The sequence below is a fragment of the Argopecten irradians genome, chromosome 1 (genome assembly GCF_041381155.1).
Source record: "Argopecten irradians isolate NY chromosome 1, Ai_NY, whole genome shotgun sequence".
In the NCBI taxonomy this organism is placed as follows: Eukaryota; Metazoa; Mollusca; class Bivalvia; order Pectinida; family Pectinidae; genus Argopecten; species Argopecten irradians.
In genome coordinates this window covers 49,683,465-49,703,799 of record NC_091134.1, presented here as the reverse complement: position 1 = coordinate 49,703,799, position 20,335 = coordinate 49,683,465, and the positions used below count along the sequence as shown (strand labels likewise).

General features: G+C 33.1%; 1 protein-coding gene and 1 long non-coding RNA gene across 3 annotated transcripts; one reads left to right on the top strand and one right to left on the bottom strand.

Moving 5' to 3' along the window:
* The first annotated feature begins 336 nt into the window (after positions 1-336).
* On the top strand, positions 337-10,038 carry LOC138331343 (organic cation transporter protein-like). Of its 2 annotated transcripts, none has more exons than XM_069278902.1 (10): positions 337-617; positions 1,827-2,052; positions 2,515-2,618; positions 3,776-3,930; positions 4,229-4,397; positions 4,639-4,851; positions 5,274-5,500; positions 6,031-6,212; positions 6,604-6,761; positions 9,329-10,038. In XM_069278902.1, exons 1-10 carry the CDS (start codon positions 472-474, stop codon positions 9,435-9,437), a joined length of 1,689 nt encoding a protein of 562 aa, XP_069135003.1. In that variant the 5' UTR covers positions 337-471; the 3' UTR covers positions 9,438-10,038. The 2 variants fall into 2 exon arrangements, with proteins under 2 accessions (XP_069135003.1, XP_069135010.1); XM_069278909.1 differs by lacking the exon at positions 337-617 and adding an exon at positions 674-1,088.
* Positions 10,039-12,979: 2,941 nt separating this feature from the next.
* LOC138331382 (uncharacterized) lies at positions 12,980-15,181 on the bottom strand. Its single transcript, XR_011209688.1, has 2 exons — positions 14,216-15,181; positions 12,980-13,356 (listed from the first exon to the last, which is right to left on the bottom strand). It is a non-coding gene; the product is annotated as an uncharacterized lncRNA (long non-coding RNA).
* Positions 15,182-20,335: the final 5,154 nt, after the last annotated feature.

The window sequence follows — 20,335 nt, the reverse complement described above, 5'->3', positions numbered from 1 at the left end:
GATTGGAAATTAGTCACAAAAAGTTCTCTAAATTTAAATGATCAATAGAATAATTTGTATCTTAAGCATGCATAGATCAGCATGGTATGTTATTCTGATATTTTATTTTGTTCTTTACAAAGACTTTACGATATCAGGTATATATGCGTTTTTTAAACAGATAACTTCTGTCTATTAATATGATGCATAATCCATTCCAAGTTCACTTCTTTACGGCGATAGTGTTGACATATCACTTAGTTTTTATATTTGAATTAACTTTCTGTTTTGAACTTTATGTTTTGGTTTTATGCAAATTTTAAATATGGCAGACGATTAAAGTCCCGTGCGCATGCATAAATAGAGATTATTTAGGTGTCTTCGCCATGTGTCCATCGCTGACAGTTATAGCATGGATGTGATTTGAAATAAGTTCGCGGATGTTTACTATACCTGTATGAAATATTTCTGTATCTCTAAACTTAAAGCAAAATGAAGAAGTTCGACGAGATTTTGGGCATTATTGGAGAATTTGGATTTTATCAGAAATTGATTTTTCTGTTGCTATGTTTACCTCATGTGATGTCTGCTTTCCATATGGTAATGAGTGTGTTTGTCCTAGGAATTCCAGATCACAGGTAAGGAAAATTACAACAACAAAAAAATAATAGATAAATTCAATTTGTTTTTACCTTTTAATGTCTACGTTAAACTAACTTTTTTTCTTTAAAGGCTTAGTCAATATTTCTTTTTAAATTATTGACTTGTTATTATTTAGTTTTCTTATATGTGAAATTATCATTCAAAATGAAAATCAAAATTATTAAAAATGTATCTCCGGAATATGCGCATGTTTAACAAAATTATAAAAAATTATCTAATTCTATTACTATCTGCACAACTTGATGTATTCCCCATTTATATATTTACATTTTTATGCATTACTATATAACATTCGTGTGTGGCGAAGTATGAAGCTTCTGTGGTCTTCAACCTGTATGCCTGTGGTGTAATATTTACCTAGGAGCCGGGGGCATGGCGTACATAGTTTTGACGGATCAGCAAACTCCAGAGAGTTTATCTAGACGACCACATATATTACTCCTCCTGTAATGTATCAACAAAGACAGCATAGATAACCAGGGTGCTATAGCTACTGTTTCTTAACACACACAGTCTTATTCATATTGTGACAAGCTATGAACTTGAATTAAAGCCATAAAATATGCTAATACGTCGGACTGTTTTGAATAACAACGTATAATTTGCTTGAATGAAAACAAAACAAACTATACGTATTAATTCATTGAATAGCCTAAAGCGTGTTCAGTGACGTTTGTTTATAATGTTGGCTTTTAACAGTAACAACTATTGATATGGTGTATTGAACTAGATGTTAATGTTTTAATAGAAATAAAAATGATTTTAAGTTTTTTTCGTATAGAAAAGCTTTTATTATGTTATTCATCACAAAAAGTTACCAGCATTTTGAAAATTTCAATACTTACAATGCAATTTAACTTGTGCAAATAAGAGTTCAAAATCAATTTTGTCAGTATTGCCAAACATGAATATTTTAATATCTACAGTTCAGTGCGTTTTTGTAGTGTAAATCATATTGATAAGATAATAGAATTAACACGTTTTACATACGACCTTTGTGTTATCTGAATAGAGATGTGTTCACATATGTTAACATCCAAATTTTATTACAAGACTATGAAATAGCAATATCATTTTCTCCAATTATTTCAACTTCAAAATATCTATTAACAATGATCAAAACAATTAGATGAAATAATGCGATATTGTCTCCAAAATTTCAAATTCTAGAACATACTTTTCAGATGTGCTATACCAGGGTACCCTAACGACACATTTGCGGTCCAAAGTCCCTCACACGAAGCCTTGATCAATCGTCTCATTCCGCCGTCGACAGACGAAACCCTGGATTACGCGAAATGTGAGCTATATGATCGAACTTTGGATGGTGATGATAACTCGACTGACCTCAAGGAATGTTCAGACTGGGTCTACGACAAAACTGTTTTCATCAACACCTTCACATCAGAGGTAACCCGGGACTTTTTATGGTGAAGTCATTACCATTAGGTATATGATAAAACCATATCAAAAACATATGTGTTTGTATGTTTTCCTCTTGGTTAAATTTATTTAATGCTCCGAAATGATACTTTCAATTTCTTTTTTACAATGCTAAATCTCTAACAATAGTTAGAAAAAATATGTGTTTTTGGAGATTTAACTTTTAACAAAAGTCAATAAAGAATAATGTAGAACGAAATACTGATTTTTTAGAGATTTGGTTTACGCTTAATTTGAAGGCATGACCGCCAGGGAGAATACCGACATCTGAAATTAAAACATTTTTTTTTAAAAGCATATTGCCTTGGCTGAGTGAGAGATATTTCGTAACATCCCAAAAATAGGATAAATAAATGTTTCTCTTTCTTGCATTGATCTTTGCGCTTCTACATGTGTTTATATTTACATGTTTTCAAAACACTTTTCCAGCATGATATAGTATGTGGCGACAAAATGAAGACGTCTCACGCTCAGATGATCTTCTTTGGAGGTGTGTTGATTGGAGCTATCGGCCTTGGATCTTTATCTGATATGTAAGCTTTCCTATTTGATATAGTCTGATATAGTTTAGTTTGCCTCATTCGTTGTCGGATATATTTGGTTCGTCACCCACAGAATTTGAAGCAAAGATTTGTTTCATATTCTTTTTTGATCCCCCCATTCGTTTTACAATATGTATCTACTTAATAGATACTTTTTATAATCTTTAAGTATTTTCATCTGTCTATTCTATGAAAACTGTTCGTTATAACAAATTAACAAAAAATTACTAAACGTCCGGAAAAGAGTATGAAAACTGAGGTTGAGTAAAGCGACTCTGTATTCTATCGTCACGTATTTTACATTATTACATTTACGACTTGTGTACAACTGTCTGCGTGACATCCGTACCTGTAACCAGCCCTGGGGTCGAACACAAAGGTCACAGTGACAGATGTAAAACATTAATACATATATATGTATTGACATGTTTCTGTCCTGTTGGAATAAGAACTGTGGTGACGAGATGTAATAAAGACATGAGGCTATTACATATATATATACATACCAAGTCTTTTTTGTGCAAAGCACAGATTAATTCTTTTGATGTTGTGAACTGCAGAAACGTAATGCGTGCTAGGTTTTAGATAAAGTTTTCGTTCATAGTTTAAGGTAAAATTAAAGGTAGTAGATAAACATGCAAATATAGACTTATGCAGTACCTGAAAATAGAACTTCATATTACTGTTTGTCAAATGCAATAAATTTTTACCTTTGCTAAACTTTTTTTGACACCGCTAAAGAATGAGTAAGTATCAATATCATACCTTCCATATACTTAAGAAGAAGACGTGTTATGATGCGTTTTAAAAGATGAAGATCCCCTCAATCACGGATATGATTTAATATACAATTACTACCAGTTGTTTTCATATCAACCATTGGTTACTATTTGTGCAGGAGTTGCCTCCCGTTTCAAAGCCATGACCGTATCGTCATACCAATTCTGATATCAGTTACATTAGCAATAGTTAATAATAGGCTTATAATACTTTTATCGTTTTATCATGCAATTGCATTATTAATTTCAGTGAAACAATGAAAATACTGAATAATGAATATGAAATATTTCCAAAATTAATTTTCAAACCAAATCTTTCTTTAGAGAACATATATTTTAATTGAAACATGTATGAATTTTATTTTACAGAATTGGACGAAAAAAGACGCTATATATATCCTTTGTGATGCTACTGGGGACTACCCTAGGATTAGCATGGGCTCCGGATTTCCTCACTTTCTGTATACTTCGGTTCCTGATTGGAGCATCATGTGCAGGAATGTTTATGACTGCCTTTGTCATTGGTATGACTACATTCCTTGTTATTTCGGTTCATCATATATTTTGATTTAAAAAAATTCAAATGTTTTATTATGATTTATCAAAATGTATTCAAGTTATTTAACATTTTCGTCAATAACAAATCATTTAGGTAATTAACATTTGATTGTCTTTTGATATCTATTTGCATTATCAACCAGAATTGTAACCAGGTTTTTGAAAAACCGGTTAATATTGTTTATCACAATACACACGTTTTACTTTCAATTATTAGGAACTCTGATTAATGTACTGGATATATTACTTTGGTTTATAAATCAGGCATGGAGCTCGTTGGTCCCTCCAAAAGAATGTGGGCTGGTATTGTGATTGAGTATTTCTTTGCCCTTGGGATGGTTATCTTAGGTGGTGTAGGCTACGCATTCAAGGAGTGGAAGTCTATTCAGATTGCATGTGCCGCACCTTCTGCTTTCTTCCTTCTCTATTGGTGGTAATTAGATTTATTTTATAGTCTGATGAATCGCTTTCTCCCGTTGTATCATCTTAGGGCAAAATATAAGAACCTTTTCCCATACAATAACAATGTATTCTGATTTACCATTGAATTTCATATATCAATTAACATGAAACAATTGTTCTATTTAGATAATTGTTTTGAAAGGAAGTTATATCATTTTTCCCGTCCAAGTAAATATCCATTCAGGAAATGATGTACTTGTTTTCCACTGAAGGTTTATTCCTGAGTCTCCGAGATGGTTGATCAGTCAGGGTAGAGTCGATGAGGCCAACAACATCATCCAGAAGGCGGCCAAGGTCAACAAGGTCACGATTCCAGAAAAGATCCTGACAACAGATTCCATAGAGGAACCGGAATCTGGTCGTCTCTGGCATCTATTTACGTCACGTGTTCTCCTTATTAGAACTCTCATCATTTTCTTTAATTGGTATTTCGTTTATTCAAATACTTTTGACACTTTTTATTTTATTTTATTCATAACGTTATGAAATTATACATTAGGAATATGGGTATATTTATTCCAAAAAAATGGATTAAATGCGGGTTTAACTTTTATACCAGTATTTTGATATCCACAAAAATATTATTAATGGCAACATACTATTACCTTTTATATCAGTTTTATGAAACCGATGATTTTCAGTTTTTTCATCAGTGAAACGTTACCATGCGTCAATATTGATGACGTCATTGACAATACACGCTGCGGTTACGCCACATAATTGTATAGTGCGTGGGAGCTGTCTAACATTTCCTGTCTAAGATAGGTTTATCTTATCCTTCGTAACCACTGGATATCCCTGTGAAGAATGGGAGAACAATATATCTATGACATGTTTTATTTACCAGGTGCGTCGTCAGCATGGTTTATTATGGCCTCTCTTTGAACACCGGAAATCTCGGAGGCGACTTTTATATCAACTTCCTGATATCTGGTCTCGTCGAGTTTCCCGCCTATACACTGTGTCTCCTGCTACTGGACCGAATAGGCAGACGACTTCTGCATTCCTCATGTATGATCATAGGAGGCATCGCCTGTATTGTTACCCTCTTCCCAATGCTGTACGCAGACGAAAGTACGTTTTTATATGACTCTCATCGTGAATTTCCTAATGGCATACGTGTTATTTTAAGTCATTTACACAAATGTTCTTTCACGCAAAGAAATGATAAAGCGGACGGAGAATCTTAGTTTATAACCGTTATTTTGCTTTATTTCATTTTACATCTGTGCTTATAGTCCGATGTTTGGAAAAAAAATAATAGAAAAACAGCATTAACGAGCACCGTGTTTTCGTTTTGTCAATGTCCGAACACAGTAACTACCCGTGATATCGCTACTGATTATCATTATGTTAAGGAAACTCCTAGAATTGAAAAAAAATAGTGAAAACCATACGTTCCCGAAGGGTTATTTTATTCTGTAACATACTGGTCAAAGTATTGTCACAAATACATGTAAAACTCGGTTGATTTCGACGGAATTGTTAGACAAATCTACAGGTACTAAAAGTACTAGGGTGTACGAATTAAATGTAAGTATGCATATACGATATATTCTACAAAATGATTATAAAGGAATTCAAATAGAAAATGCCTTACACAGGTCTCCAGCCGATCACAGTCGCCCTGGCCATGCTGGGAAAGGTCGGTGTGGCCGCTGCCTTTGCTGTAATCTATGTATGGTCAGCAGAGTTGTACCCGACTGTCGTCAGAAACGCCGGGATGGGTGCCAGTTCCTCGTGCGCCCGTGTTGGGGGCATGGTTGCTCCTTATATCGCTGATCTGGTAGGTTGCTTTGATATCCTCTTATTCTTATTTACTTCAATATAACTTCAGTTGCATTTTTCAACTAACTTTGTTTTCATACACATTGAATCTCTATGTTACTTTAGGTGCGACATGACCATTGCTTTGATAGGTTTTCTTGTAAATTATTATTTGTGTAAGACTCTCAGAATGTTTGTTGGATGTAACAAACTCTCATGTAAAGTATACACATTGTCTCCATTTTCTTTTTTCTCTTTAAATTTAAACCAGACTTACAGTCCTGAACTATTTTATTTTCAAGGAAATATGTATATCCGTTATTGGTAGATAGGCAGCACATATGTTGATTCTTAAGTTTTTTTTGTTGTTTTTTGAATTCTTGACCAAATGTTTTTGTTTTTGATGGTAGAGTAAGGTGATCGAGGGTAACTTTGGACGGGCGGTGCCCTTGGTCGTCTTTGGCGGGGCTTCCGTTGTGGCTGGAATACTTTCACTATGGTTGCCAGAAACTAACAACAGAGAACTTCCCGAAAGTCTTGAGGATGGTAGACGATTTGGTAGAAAAGAGTAAGTATCATTTAAACTACTAATATATATGCTTGTTAAGTTTCATATGAATGTCGCTGACTTCAGCAAGACTTCATGCAAATGGTGCTCTGATTAAAACGCCCGTCAGGAAGATTAAACTTACTCAAAGGGACAACTCGACCAAGCAAATTTGTACACGTAACCACGAAGCAAATTATTACATAAAACTATAGTTGTTTAACCTTCTTTACGAGGAATAAAATACAAAATAGTGACGAATGATACCATTGAAGTTGTACCTGGTCGTCATGTTAGCAGCTATACGAATAAGTAGGTCGGATAATTACGCTGTACTGAAACTGTTAATCGAAACTCCAATGCACTCCTTGCACGAAGAAAAGTGCACGTTCTGTCATTCTTTCACTAGAATTTAAAGGTTCGGATCAAGATATAGTTCATGATAATAGTACAAATCAACAGTTATCAAAACAATATACAGTGAAACCTCACCTTACGACCACTTCAGAATTAAGACCACCCCGCTATTACGTGCACTTGTTTTCAGTCCCGTTATTTTCCCCTTTATATCTTTGTACTGGTCGTCTCAGTATTACGACCACCCCGCTATTCCGTATTACGACCACCCCGCTATTCCGTATTACGACCAGTCCAGGCAGTCCCAACGACCACTAATCAACGGTAATTGACCCCATAATTACGACCATTCACCTGTGTCAGTTTACCGTGTGTACAGCTGTCCCTCAGACCACTAGCCAACGCTAATTGATCCCTTCATTACAACCACTCACCCGTGTCCGTTAATCGGGATTATTCAGTCAGTAAAGATGGTGTACAGGAAGAGATTGCTTCGTGCTACAATCGCTCGGCTAGGTGATGGGGATATGCAGGCTGATGAAGTTTCCAAAGGAGTGACAGTTTTGGACGCTATTCGTTTTGTTAGTAGTGCTGTGAGGGAAGTGCGCAGATACAGTGGAAAAGTGTTTCGCAAAGGAAGGAATCTTGATGAGTGATGTGGATGTACCGGATTCTGACGATGACACACCCCTAAGTGAACTTATAGATATGATTCGTGCCACACGTGAACGCATACCATGTGATATGACAGCTGAACAGTACGCTGATTGTGATAGGGATGTCCCTGCTAGGGAAGTGTTAGATGCCGGATGGGAGGACAGTCTGATCAAAGATACACTAAGCCGTGATGATGAGCATCTTGACGACGAGTCTGATGTCACCCCTACTCAAGATGACCAGCAGGAAAAGGATACCGAGGAAAATCCTATCAAGACAGCACAAGACGCACTGAGATGTCTTAAACCTCTTCAAGGATTGTCCACAATGACGGGCTTTCAGTATTTACTGAACATTTTTAACAATGCTGAGGAGTGTATGGCGGAACATGCCATTGACATTCAGCGTAACGCCAGACAGTCCACAGTAGACTATTTCTTTAGTAAGTGAAAATGTGACATCCGGAAACTAACTTGCAAACTGTGAACATTACCAGATTATGTGAACATATGATGGAAAAAACTTTACACATGAGCTTAACTTAAAAACTTTTGGTGAAACAAATATTAAAATAAATTGGACATGAACAATTCTTCAAAATCTTGAGATGAGATCTACAGTATATTTAATGTGGTTTATGCTTTCTGCTATTGGAATCTAAAGTAATTACAAAGACTCAAAGTTACAAACTGCATTCAAATATACTTTTCGTTTGGATCTACATTTACTTTTCAGCTCATAGATATAATTTAAATGCATTGTATACTGCTAAATTAATATATGTATGTTATGTGATTTAGAATTTATTAGAATTTATTTATTAAATTATTGATTTAAAACAAAAATATCTTCTCTGTTTTCTTTTATGCTTATTCAACTACACAATAAAAAGATACAAGTCTATTATGTAACCATATACATATGAGACACACATTGCATGTACATGTACAGTACAAGTATATACATGCATACTATTTTTGATAATATATATAATATATTTTCACAAATGTTGGATATTTATAGTTGAGAAGGCGATGATATTTAATTGCAGAATGTTACACATGAAGTCTTTCCATGATCATGAAAATGTGGAGCTTTATCACCTCCTGAGCCCTCTTTCGTTATACTGTTCTGATTGTACATGTCCCGGATCCCTTCGCTTGGGGTTGAACCTTTTAAGTCAATACAGTTCAATTAAATTCAAATATTTGTATGTGTCACAGGTACATGCACAATACATGTTAATATCATATTTTTTTTTTTGTTTGTTTTTATTTATTTAGTAACAATGTCGTTGATTTTAATATTTCTGTATTGAGTTTGAATTTAACGCCTTTAGTTTTAGTGGGTTCGGTGTAATAAGATCATTTTATTACCTTCTATGTCATGGTTGTCATCTCATAACATGGATCAAGTGACGGTAACTATGTTTGCTGCACTCAAAGGAATAAACACGGAGGCAAAAGTTGTTGTAAATATAATTCATTAATGACTTCTGCCATGTTCAAGTTTGATTTATAACATAGCACATGGTATTGATAATTTCTGATTTCATCCCTTTTGATATTTTTCAGATTTGCGGAAAAATATAAACCAAGGATAGACTATGACAACAAGGCCTTTGAGTCAGATTCAGGTGCTGTAAATAATGAGAATGGAGTGTCAACAGGCACCAAACTATGATACTTCGAAGAGTAGAGTGAACTTTTATGGACGCTAGTTCTCTTGATGAAATGTTCCATCACTCAATCCAAACTGCTGTGACTGATGCTTAGTTTATCTAATTTAATTATAGATAATCCTCAGCAATGTCGGCAAGAACAACAGATTTTATCGTTCACATTAAATTCGCTTGATTTTGTAAATATATTTTTTTCTGCTCTAAAAACATATGAATGATATATATTTCCCTATTATATGACATGATTTCTGTTTCAATGTAATCCGAAATGTGTCTTTCATATTATTTTATACACATACACATTTTTTTTCATTAGGTATACTAATTTTAATCCCATGGTATGTTAGAGTGCTGTGTAGAAATGTGTAATTGTCTAGTGATTGTGACAATTTGTGACACTTTTAACACGGCAATCACTTTACCTGTATATGTCACATAGCGTATCTTAGAATATTATATCATTATATTAGAATACAATTTCGGAATATCATGCTTTTTATTATATATACAGTCGTCTAAGAATAATTATAACCACTGATATTTTGATATGCACTATACATTTAAACGTTTGGAATAAAAAATGTAGGTAATGCCTCATCCTCATGCAGATTTGCCGGCATTTGTTTTCAATCTACCCGTACTATAACAAGTTTGACCTGATTCTTTAGTTACCAAGTTGGTAGACATCATCCGATCTTAAATTAGGACTTAACCTGGACTCGGGGTAGATCTTAATATGTAATGAATATATCGTTGGTGAAGCAAGCTCGGTTTCTTTTCATAAGAATTATAGAAATCTGTAGTTTCGTTTACCCAATTTTGAATTGAATGTATGACCTTGGTATAATAATAGATTCGACATTCTGTCAATCGTTGTCTTATCTTTTGACCCTGGATCCGTTGCTTTTGCACTATAAACGTATCAAGGTTGAACTAGATTTAAACTGGCACGTTTGTAAACAAACTATTTCAAGTTTAAAATACATATCAAGTTCCATGCACTTCAGCCTGGAATTGAAGGGTTCAGTTTCATAAATGCGTTCCGTAAATTCACCTGCATAAATTTATATACATGTCGTAAATTCAGAACTCTTTTACATCTGTACTAGAATCAACTTGTTGATTAAACAATCGCACTAAGCACAAAAACCGGTTTGAAATAGAGAACAACATTAAATTTCTAGACGAAGATAAGAATCAATCACATTCAGTTACGATAGCACTATTCTCACATCGAAGATCTTTTTACAGTTTTAATTTTAGTATTATTTGAAACCTGGGTCTTATCACAAAAATATTTCCCAGGTGGATATGCTATATATAAAGTTATATGTGTCATTACTGGGCGAAGATTTTGACACGTTATTCTTTCTTCGGATATTGAATGCCATAAGGTTTGGTGAATTTAACTGTGAAAACACACTAATGGACAAAACAATATGTACGATGCCATAAAAACATTAATTGCAAGACAGATTTTATGCACTGTACAATTCGTGTTTTATGCCTGCATAAATCAGTAATTACATTGTAAAATATAAAAAATAAAATTGACCAGAAGCAGAGGCTTCATGATCTGTTAGTATGTATCACTGCACTGTAGACGTAAATATAACAATTTCTATTAGTATTACAGAATTAAAAACACTTATTTTTATCTGTAAAACTAAAACTTATCTATTGTAAGTATTGTATTTTTTTAAAGTTGGTAAAATTCTGTTGGGAATAATATATCCAAATCTCTCATTGATTCGTAAATATGTAAATTATAACACATTAAACATTACATATATCACGGAACATTTTGTTTATTGTTTAAAATTTTTATTTACGGTGTGGATTTACAGCATACGAATTCATGTATTGTGGATTCATACATAGAAAATACTAAAAAAATGACAAATTTGAATGTCAATTTAGAAAAAAAAACATTAAAGGTTTATTTTCTTCGAAACTACGATAGACGATGCATAACAATAGAATATTGAACAACGGATTGTTTTTTTCGAAATGTGAGACTACCACTTTAAAGCCGCATAATCCGTATCTTTCAGGGTCCGTAAATCAACAAAAGAAAATTAGGGTACCTATATTATAAAAAGTTATCAACTTTCCCCTAATTACACACCCAAAAAGTCCCGAGTTCAAAAGAAATTAATGATTAAAAATTCGATATCCAGAGTGTTTGAATATGCATTTTCGATCGTAGACGATCACGTGACTCTCCAGACCAAACGAAATGGCGTCCCAGTCAAAAGTGTGTCGTTCATGTTAGCAGGAACTTCAACGGAAGAACTTGTTACTTATCATGAACAAGTGAATGTTTTGTTATGTGATGAAGTTAAAGAGCCCCCCAGATCAATATATATACATTTTCGTCGTGTAAACAATACTTCCATTCGGTCATTTTGAGTGTTTACAATACGGCGATCGGTTGACTATGCTTTGCCTAATTTCCGGGGGCCACCGGAGGGATTTTTGTGGGAACGGTATTTAAACTTCGTATAAAATACGTGGTGCGATACGATATTTCTGATATTTATGTTGGAAAAGCTCCATGTTCGTTAAAAACATGATGATAAATTTCTGGTGAAACTATAAACATTTGGTTGATTACAGAAAATTAAAAAAAAATAAAAGAAAGAATGGGGTTGAGGTTGCAATAAGGCGGTTTAATGTGTGTTAAAAGTTCTGAATATCTAACAAGCAATTATGTATATATTTTCTGTGTAGATAATGAAGACAGCTCTCTTGGTTAAATTTGTGATGTACATGTACATTATAGCTTGCCAGTGAACCATATAGCTACCATATAATATGATGTCCAGCCGTGAATTTGCCTCTGAATCAAATGAATCAGAAACATGTACAATGAAAGACCTAGGTGTTTCTTATACAATCATATTCATGCACAAATAGCACATTCATATACATTGTATAGTGTACATGTATACATATTGTGCATTGAATTTTAAGTCAATAAAAAAATGACTGGAGTTCAAAATAGCATCCAGTAGTAAATAAGCTGACCATAGCATGTGATTCTCATGTCATCAGAGTAATTGCAGTAAAATTCATTTTTTAGTATGTATATAGTCTAACCTGCTGGAAAATCTAACTTTTTTAGTTATATTTTGTTAGTTTATTTTTATATATTCAAGCAATCCTAATTCCTTTAGTGTGATCTTGCTCCAAACACTAAGTGAACTTGCTAAGAGCTTGTACATGTAGACCTTGATTGACCTAGACTAATTAGAAGTTATTGTCAGTCTATTCCTTTCTAATTCAATCAAAACTTTGCAACTTAAAATAGTCAATAATGAATAATGCAATTTAACAACATGCATCACAGGCTATTGTCTCTACAGATATATGGATATTCTTATATACCAGGTATATCTATAGAGCCAAAATCCTGAGATTTGACACTGACTTTTGACCCAAATAACCTTTGATCTAGCTCCAGTCTTGTTTGCTATTTATTTTCTGTATTTGAACATTTCTAAAATGACACTACATAATTAAATAACTCAGACAAATGACATATATTATTTTAATTGGTTTATTGTTCATAAATTGGAATTACATCCTTGTCCCATATAAATTATTCAAAAGTTATACATACTAGGTATGTAAACATGCAATAATCATTATTATTCCTTTTTTCATTTAAGTGAAGAAGAAATAAATAATTTGAAAATATCCTGGTGATAATAGTAAAGAATTATGCTAGGTTTGTTCTGTCCTTCCTTCTTGAAAATAATTTCTTTCTGGCTCATAATGGGTACATTACAAACAGACTTTATTTTTTAATGTCAGTTTTGATCTCAGAGATACATGTAGTTGTTTTTCCCTTTTATTTTTGGGCGAGCTGCCATCACATCTTGCACTTCTGTCATCTGGTTGAAGGTCCCATACATTCTATAAAGAAAATATGGAGTAAATGTCAGTTATGTACATAGATAAATACTGTCTACATGTATGCATGTACATAATCTTTCATTGTAAGCCTACATGTAAAACAAACTAGTTCCAATTGTTTTCTGTCAAATACAAATTTATAACAATTACATATTTTTTGAACACGTTTATCAAAATCAAACCTCACTAGATACTAAGTTAGTCATTTCTTGAATTACAGGTGTCTAGGCATTTTCATGTGAAGAATAATGGTACTAATTAGTGCCAGAATTTATGTAGCCTAAATGTATTGGACATAATATATAATACATATTTTAAAAAGTCAATTACTATTCTTTACTTACACCACTTATGATGCATTGGTGTGAATTTTATATCATTAAGACCAGCAGATAGGATAACGAGTACGTGACTAAGTGACTGTAAGTCTAAAAAAATACAATCTTACATATACGAGCACTGATGAAGTAAGTTTGAAAGTGGCTTCTTTAATACAGTAATATCCATAGCATACAGTAAAAGGATATATATCACTGATATACATAAATACACAAATAGATATCGGAAAAGATATCGCACTCCTGACGCTGTAAGCCTATAACAGTAGATACATATATACATCGTATATACATATACATTTGTAACACTGAAGAATACGATCATCTTTTAAATTAAATAAACGCGTATAATACGACTCTATTAATGCTTCTGTTGTAATCCAAGATTAAATCTGTTATATGTTCCCCAATTTATCAACACTTTTCCTAATTTCTAATCTCTATTTTACTATGGTACCAATTCCAAAAAGCGACCAAACACTTATAGAATATAACTGTTACCCCTTCGGGGCCCCACCCACCTTATAGAGACGAAGAGAAGTCAGTTTATGTGGTTTTGGTAGATCATTCACAAATCATAGTTGTTGTCATAGCTCGAATTCGTTTCCATGTAATATTCTCAGCAATTCACAACATTTCTTAGTTTAAATAATTTCGTTATTCACTTCGAATCAGCAGTTGATTCTAAGCCGGCGAGCTTTCACTGCGAAGCTCGCTCCATTGCGGTAAACAACTTTTATTTCCGGACATGCGCAAAGTAGCATTTGTAAGCTTTAAAGCCGCAAGATCCGTATCTTTCAGGGTCCGTAAAACAAACAATGACAAGATATGGTGTAATAGCCCTAAAAAGTTATGAACTTTCCCCAAATTACAAGTCTAGAAAGTTAAGAGGTCCAAAGATATAAATATACAAAATTTTATTTTAGACTTATGCGCGGTCCGACAGAAAGTCAAAAGTTAACGCCTCCAAAGCTTTCCAGCAGGTTAGACTATATACATACTAAAAAATGAATTTTACTGCAATTACTCTGATGACATGAGAATCACATGCTATGGTCAGCTTATTTACTACTGGATGCTATTTTGAACTCCAGTCATTTTTTATTGACTTAAAATTCAATGCACAATATGTATACATGTGCACTATACAATGTATATGAATGTGCTATTTGTGCATGAATATGATTGTATAAGAAACACCTAGGTCTTTCATTGTACATGTTTCTGATTCATTTGATTCAGAGGCAAATTCACGGCTGGACATCATATTATATGGTAGCTATATGGTTCACTGGCAAGCTATAATGTACATGTACATCACAAATTTAACCAAGAGAGCTGTCTTCATTATCTACACAGAAAATATATACATAATTGCTTGTTAGATATTCAGAACTTTTAACACACATTAAACCGCCTTATTGCAACCTCAACCCCATTCTTTCTTTTATTTTTTTTTAATTTTCTGTAATCAACCAAATGTTTATAGTTTCACCAGAAATTTATCATCACGTTTTTAACGAACATGGAGCTTTTCCAACATAAATATCAGAAATATCGTATCGCACCACGTATTTTATACGAAGTTTAAATACCGTTCCCACAAAAATCCCTCCGGTGGCCCCCGGAAATTAGGCAAAGCATAGTCAACCGATCGCCGTATTGTAAACACTCAAAATGACCGAATGGAAGTATTGTTTACACGACGAAAATGTATATATATTGATCTGGGGGGCTCTTTAACTTCATCACATAACAAAACATTCACTTGTTCATGATAAGTAACAAGTTCTTCCGTTGAAGTTCCTGCTAACATGAACGACACACTTTTGACTGGGACGCCATTTCGTTTGGTCTGGAGAGTCACGTGATCGTCTACGATCGAAAATGCATATTCAAACACTCTGGATATCGAATTTTTAATCATTAATTTCTTTTGAACTGGGGACTTTTTGGGTGTGTAATTAGGGGAAAGTTGATAACTTTTTATAATATAGGTACCCTAATTTTCTTTTGTTGATTTACGGACCCTGAAAGATACGGATTATGCGGCTTTAATGTACACTGAAAAGGAATACCATAAAGTTTAACACAGACACCTAGTGACAACACCGTATAAAAACCAGTGACTTTATACAACGGTTTAAACATTACGTGTACAACACACTCGTGTGTGGATAAACTGTTTAAAGCATAAAATGCGCAACCCAGACACTGAAAAAAGTATGAAACAACAAGAGGTCTAGAAGCTAATATAAGTAAATAGAACGACCGAAGATAAGGTAAATCCAATGAAATATTTAATTTCCCTTGAAAGTGAATAAACAACAAAATCGAAACATCTTCCTAGAAGAAAATAACAAAACGCGTCTGCCAAATGGAGACCAAATACCTTTGTACAAGTAGTGAACAAACATTAAACAACATTAGTAAAGATACGACCGAAATGTTAACAAGCATAAATGTCCACGATGTTCTGAGTCGAAATCTTCATACTTAATGTCGAAATCTTCATACTTAATGTCGAATGCGCACGCATACATCTTACTTTTACAAATAGATTTGAGGCGTGGCATCATGTATCTATGTCCTAAGGTATTAAGGACTAATGCAAGAATCATCTATTGTAAATCAAAATGAAGAAGTTTGAAGACGTTTTGGGCATTATTGGAGAATTTGGAACTTATCAGAAGCGAATATTCTTTCTAATATGTATACCCTTTATATTTTCGGCGTTTCATATGATAATAAGCGTGTTCCTTCTTGGTATACCAAAACACAGGTAAGTAACCATATATAACTATGTAAAAGAGTTAATATAATCTGATGCTATTACGTTTATAAGAACTATAGCAAATTGATATCAACAATAACGAGTAAATGATACAATTTTTTTTTTGATTGGAATTTCTCATTATTGGTAATTGATTTTATAGAGACAATTAAACTGGAGTATTTTTTTACAATTAAAACAAACCGAGACAATGCTACATTAACCATACTTAAGTTTTCTATAACCTTATTATATATGACTAACCCATGGGATATCGAGGATTAAAATAAAACAAATAGCATAACCAATATCTTTACAAAGTAAAATGGCGTTGACTTGTTGTGAAGCTAAATGTGAGTGCTGTGTCAAATAGTAGGCCTATCGTACTGACTCATTCATTACATATGACAAATATGATATTTGAAGTGCTTTGTATTATGTTCTTCGTTCGGGATGCACACTCTTGCCGTGCCAAAATAAAAATTTAATTAAGCTAGAAATATTGTGAGGAATACCTAACGTTATCCAAGTACACCAATTCATCACGCACTTGACATTATTCGATATCAAATAATGTTACAAATATTGATACATATGCACAAGTCTGATGCATAGGATACTTTCTTCCATACTTTGCATATGCCACTATATGCACTATATATTGCTACTGTGACGTCATTAAAATGATAATGACTCAACGTTAAAATTGAAAATGCAAAGAATAAAAACCTTGAGACTTTATAAAATCAATAAAAATGACTTCTTTATTATAATTGTAGCACGTTTTAATTGCACATACTGATACGATCGCGTTCTAGCCTTGTGCTAGGGGGAATTATTCTTTAGCTCAGTCGGAAGAGCAGCGGACCAGTAAGTCCTGTGTCGCGGGTTCGAGCCCGGCTGGCGACACACTACTATGGCCTAGTTACATAATTTTTGAGCTTAAAGCTGACAATGCAAGTTAATAGCATGCATTTGTTAAAAATTATGTCATAATTTTTTTTTCGACATCCTCCCGTTATGACAGTGTCGTATCAAAGAAGGTGGCAGCCTTTTTCTGTTTTGCTCTGCTTACCCCTGCGAATAATTCATGAATTTATCATGAAAAAGTTCACCAATAAAGTTTAATAATTAGTTTATTAATAAATAATTTTTGTTGAATAAGTTGAATAATTTCATGCAATTCATGAATTTAAAATTTCATGAATGATTTAGGAAAATTTTTTCATGAACATTCATGAATCTTTTCATGCATGAATTCATGAACATTCATGAATCTCTTTTATTCATGTAATCATGAACATTCATGAACAATCAATCCATGAAAATTCATAAAACTTCATGAATATTTTAAGAATATTCATGAATTTAAAACCATCATGAATAATCATGAATGTTTATTCGTGATAATTCATTAATTATTCATGAATTACAACTCGCAGCAGTATGCGAAACAATTCATGAATTTTCATGAAACTTCGAGAACTGGAACAATTCATGAATATTCATGAAATTGAGTCGTGTTCATGAAATTTAATGAATGCAAGTTGGTGTCAGCAGCATTATTTCATGAACTCTACTGGGGGTCCAGAATTGATTTTTTTTATCAAACCAAGGACTTCTACTGGAATCAATTCAATATTTGAAAGGTATAATCGATATATTTATATGTAACATCAGAAGAGTTTAACATGAAATCACCAACAGTTTACTGTGTTCATTATATTTTCATACTGCCACAGATAAGTGTAAACAAAATCTGTCTTCAGTGATTTGCAGCACTAAATTCCATAATACATTCCAATTAAATTAGCATATGTTGAAAATAAACCTAAAGTTGTAAAGCATGATAGTTTATATGGACAATTTAATCCAATAACATTCGACAAACTTTCACAAACCGATATATATGCATAATCATAAGAGCAATATCAGTGTGCAACAATTTCATGTTGAGAAAAAACTGCAAATAAATCAGAACTTACTGAAAGCGTTCATCTGTGCTTAAAGATATCCACGAATGGAATAATCCGTTCACTTCAGTGCCAAAACTTCCATTTAAAGATGAGTAATGTTTCCCCTTCCACATGCCAGCAGATACAGCAGCCATTTTGGATTGTGACTGCTTTGGTGGAAAAAATATATAGAAGTCATGTGACTCATGTGGTCATGTGACAAGTCATGTGACTTCAGCGAATATTCATTAAAATTCATCAAAATGAATGAAATAGCATATCAAGAATCATTCATGAAGTTTTATGCATAACTGATGTTCATTAAAATTCTTAATACATTTTGAAGAATTTTAATGAATATCAGTCATGCATAAAACTTCATGAATAATTCTTAACACATTGATCATGAACAATCATGAATGTTTCATGGATTCATTAAACTTCATGAAGAGTTCATTAGAGTCACTTGATGAATTTTCATGAACCTTTTTTCAATAACCACAATCTGCTAATATTCTTGAAAGTTCATGAATCATTCATGAATATTCATGATGTCATGAATACCATCTCGCAGGGGTAGTTACCTCAATGGCCAACCCCCTGTTTAAAGAAAGGGACTCGAGTCACGTGCGTCATTTTAAACATATCTTGTCTCAGGTACACATGCCCAGATATTGTAAATAACAATGTCCAACTGAAAATAAACACTGAACTCATCTGAGAAGATTTCATTGAAATATTACAAGACTAAACATACTTATATATCAAATAATTTGAAATATTTTTTTAACTTGCATTGTCAGCTTTAAACAGATATTCCCTTTTTCATTTTGTACGTTCATTGCAATGTCTTGATATTGATATATCATTGTGGTATATAATGTATTTTCGAGAGACGTAGGTCAACAGAAAAGGAATGAACTAAAAAAGATTAGCCCCACCTTCTGGCAATTATGACGTCAAATCTAGTGTCCAAATATGACATCTCAATTACCGGAAGGTTTAACTAATGGTACGTCGTCCAGTAAGTTATCAGAAATGCATTTAGAATGAATTTATAGTAATAAAATAATAATGCATAGCAAAAAATAGCCTTATCTAGGTAATATGATTAATGAAAATGTATTATATATTTTACATTTCACAAAATATAAAACACCGCGTTAAGGTTGATATTTTGAATGCCTATTTATTTTATATCACTTTACTTCGTTGCATAAGTAAGTTGATAAAAAAGTGTGTATATGAATCAGGGCTAGCATTAGGATTTACTGTTGGCTCGAAGATTGTTGTGTAAACTTTAATTTTTACATAATATGCGAAAAATGTGCATGTCAGAAAAAAAATCACATGGTTCGGATTATACATGTATTTTCTGTCACAAAATAACCATACCGTTATAGTTACTAGTGTCTATAGCAGGTATAAGGAGCGTTTGTTTGACCGGATTCGACTGAACCAAAGCATAAACATCGACTCCTTTTCGACGTTGGCATGCAAATATAAATCACATTGGCATGTATGGCATATAGGAAGGCAAATGTACCATAACTTTTTTTTTCTTTTTTTTTCTTACATTTTTTTCCATTAACAAATTATATAAAGGCATACAAAATATCTGTATTTGAAACAGTTGCTAATACCTTAATTATTCGTCGTGCCGCTCCTATCAAAATACGAATAAACGATGTCATGAATATATTTACATGCATACACATTCATTTTACGCTGGGGAATAAAAATAAGCGTATATGTACTGTAAAAAATAAGTCGATCCACGTTTTCAATATACTTTCAAAATGCAAAATCCAATTGACAGCTGAGTAAGTTGGTTTTGTTTTGAGACTAAGCAATCATTAAAATACGTGACGTAGTGTAACATGTAAAGTTCGGTTTTTACGTCGTGAAGATCG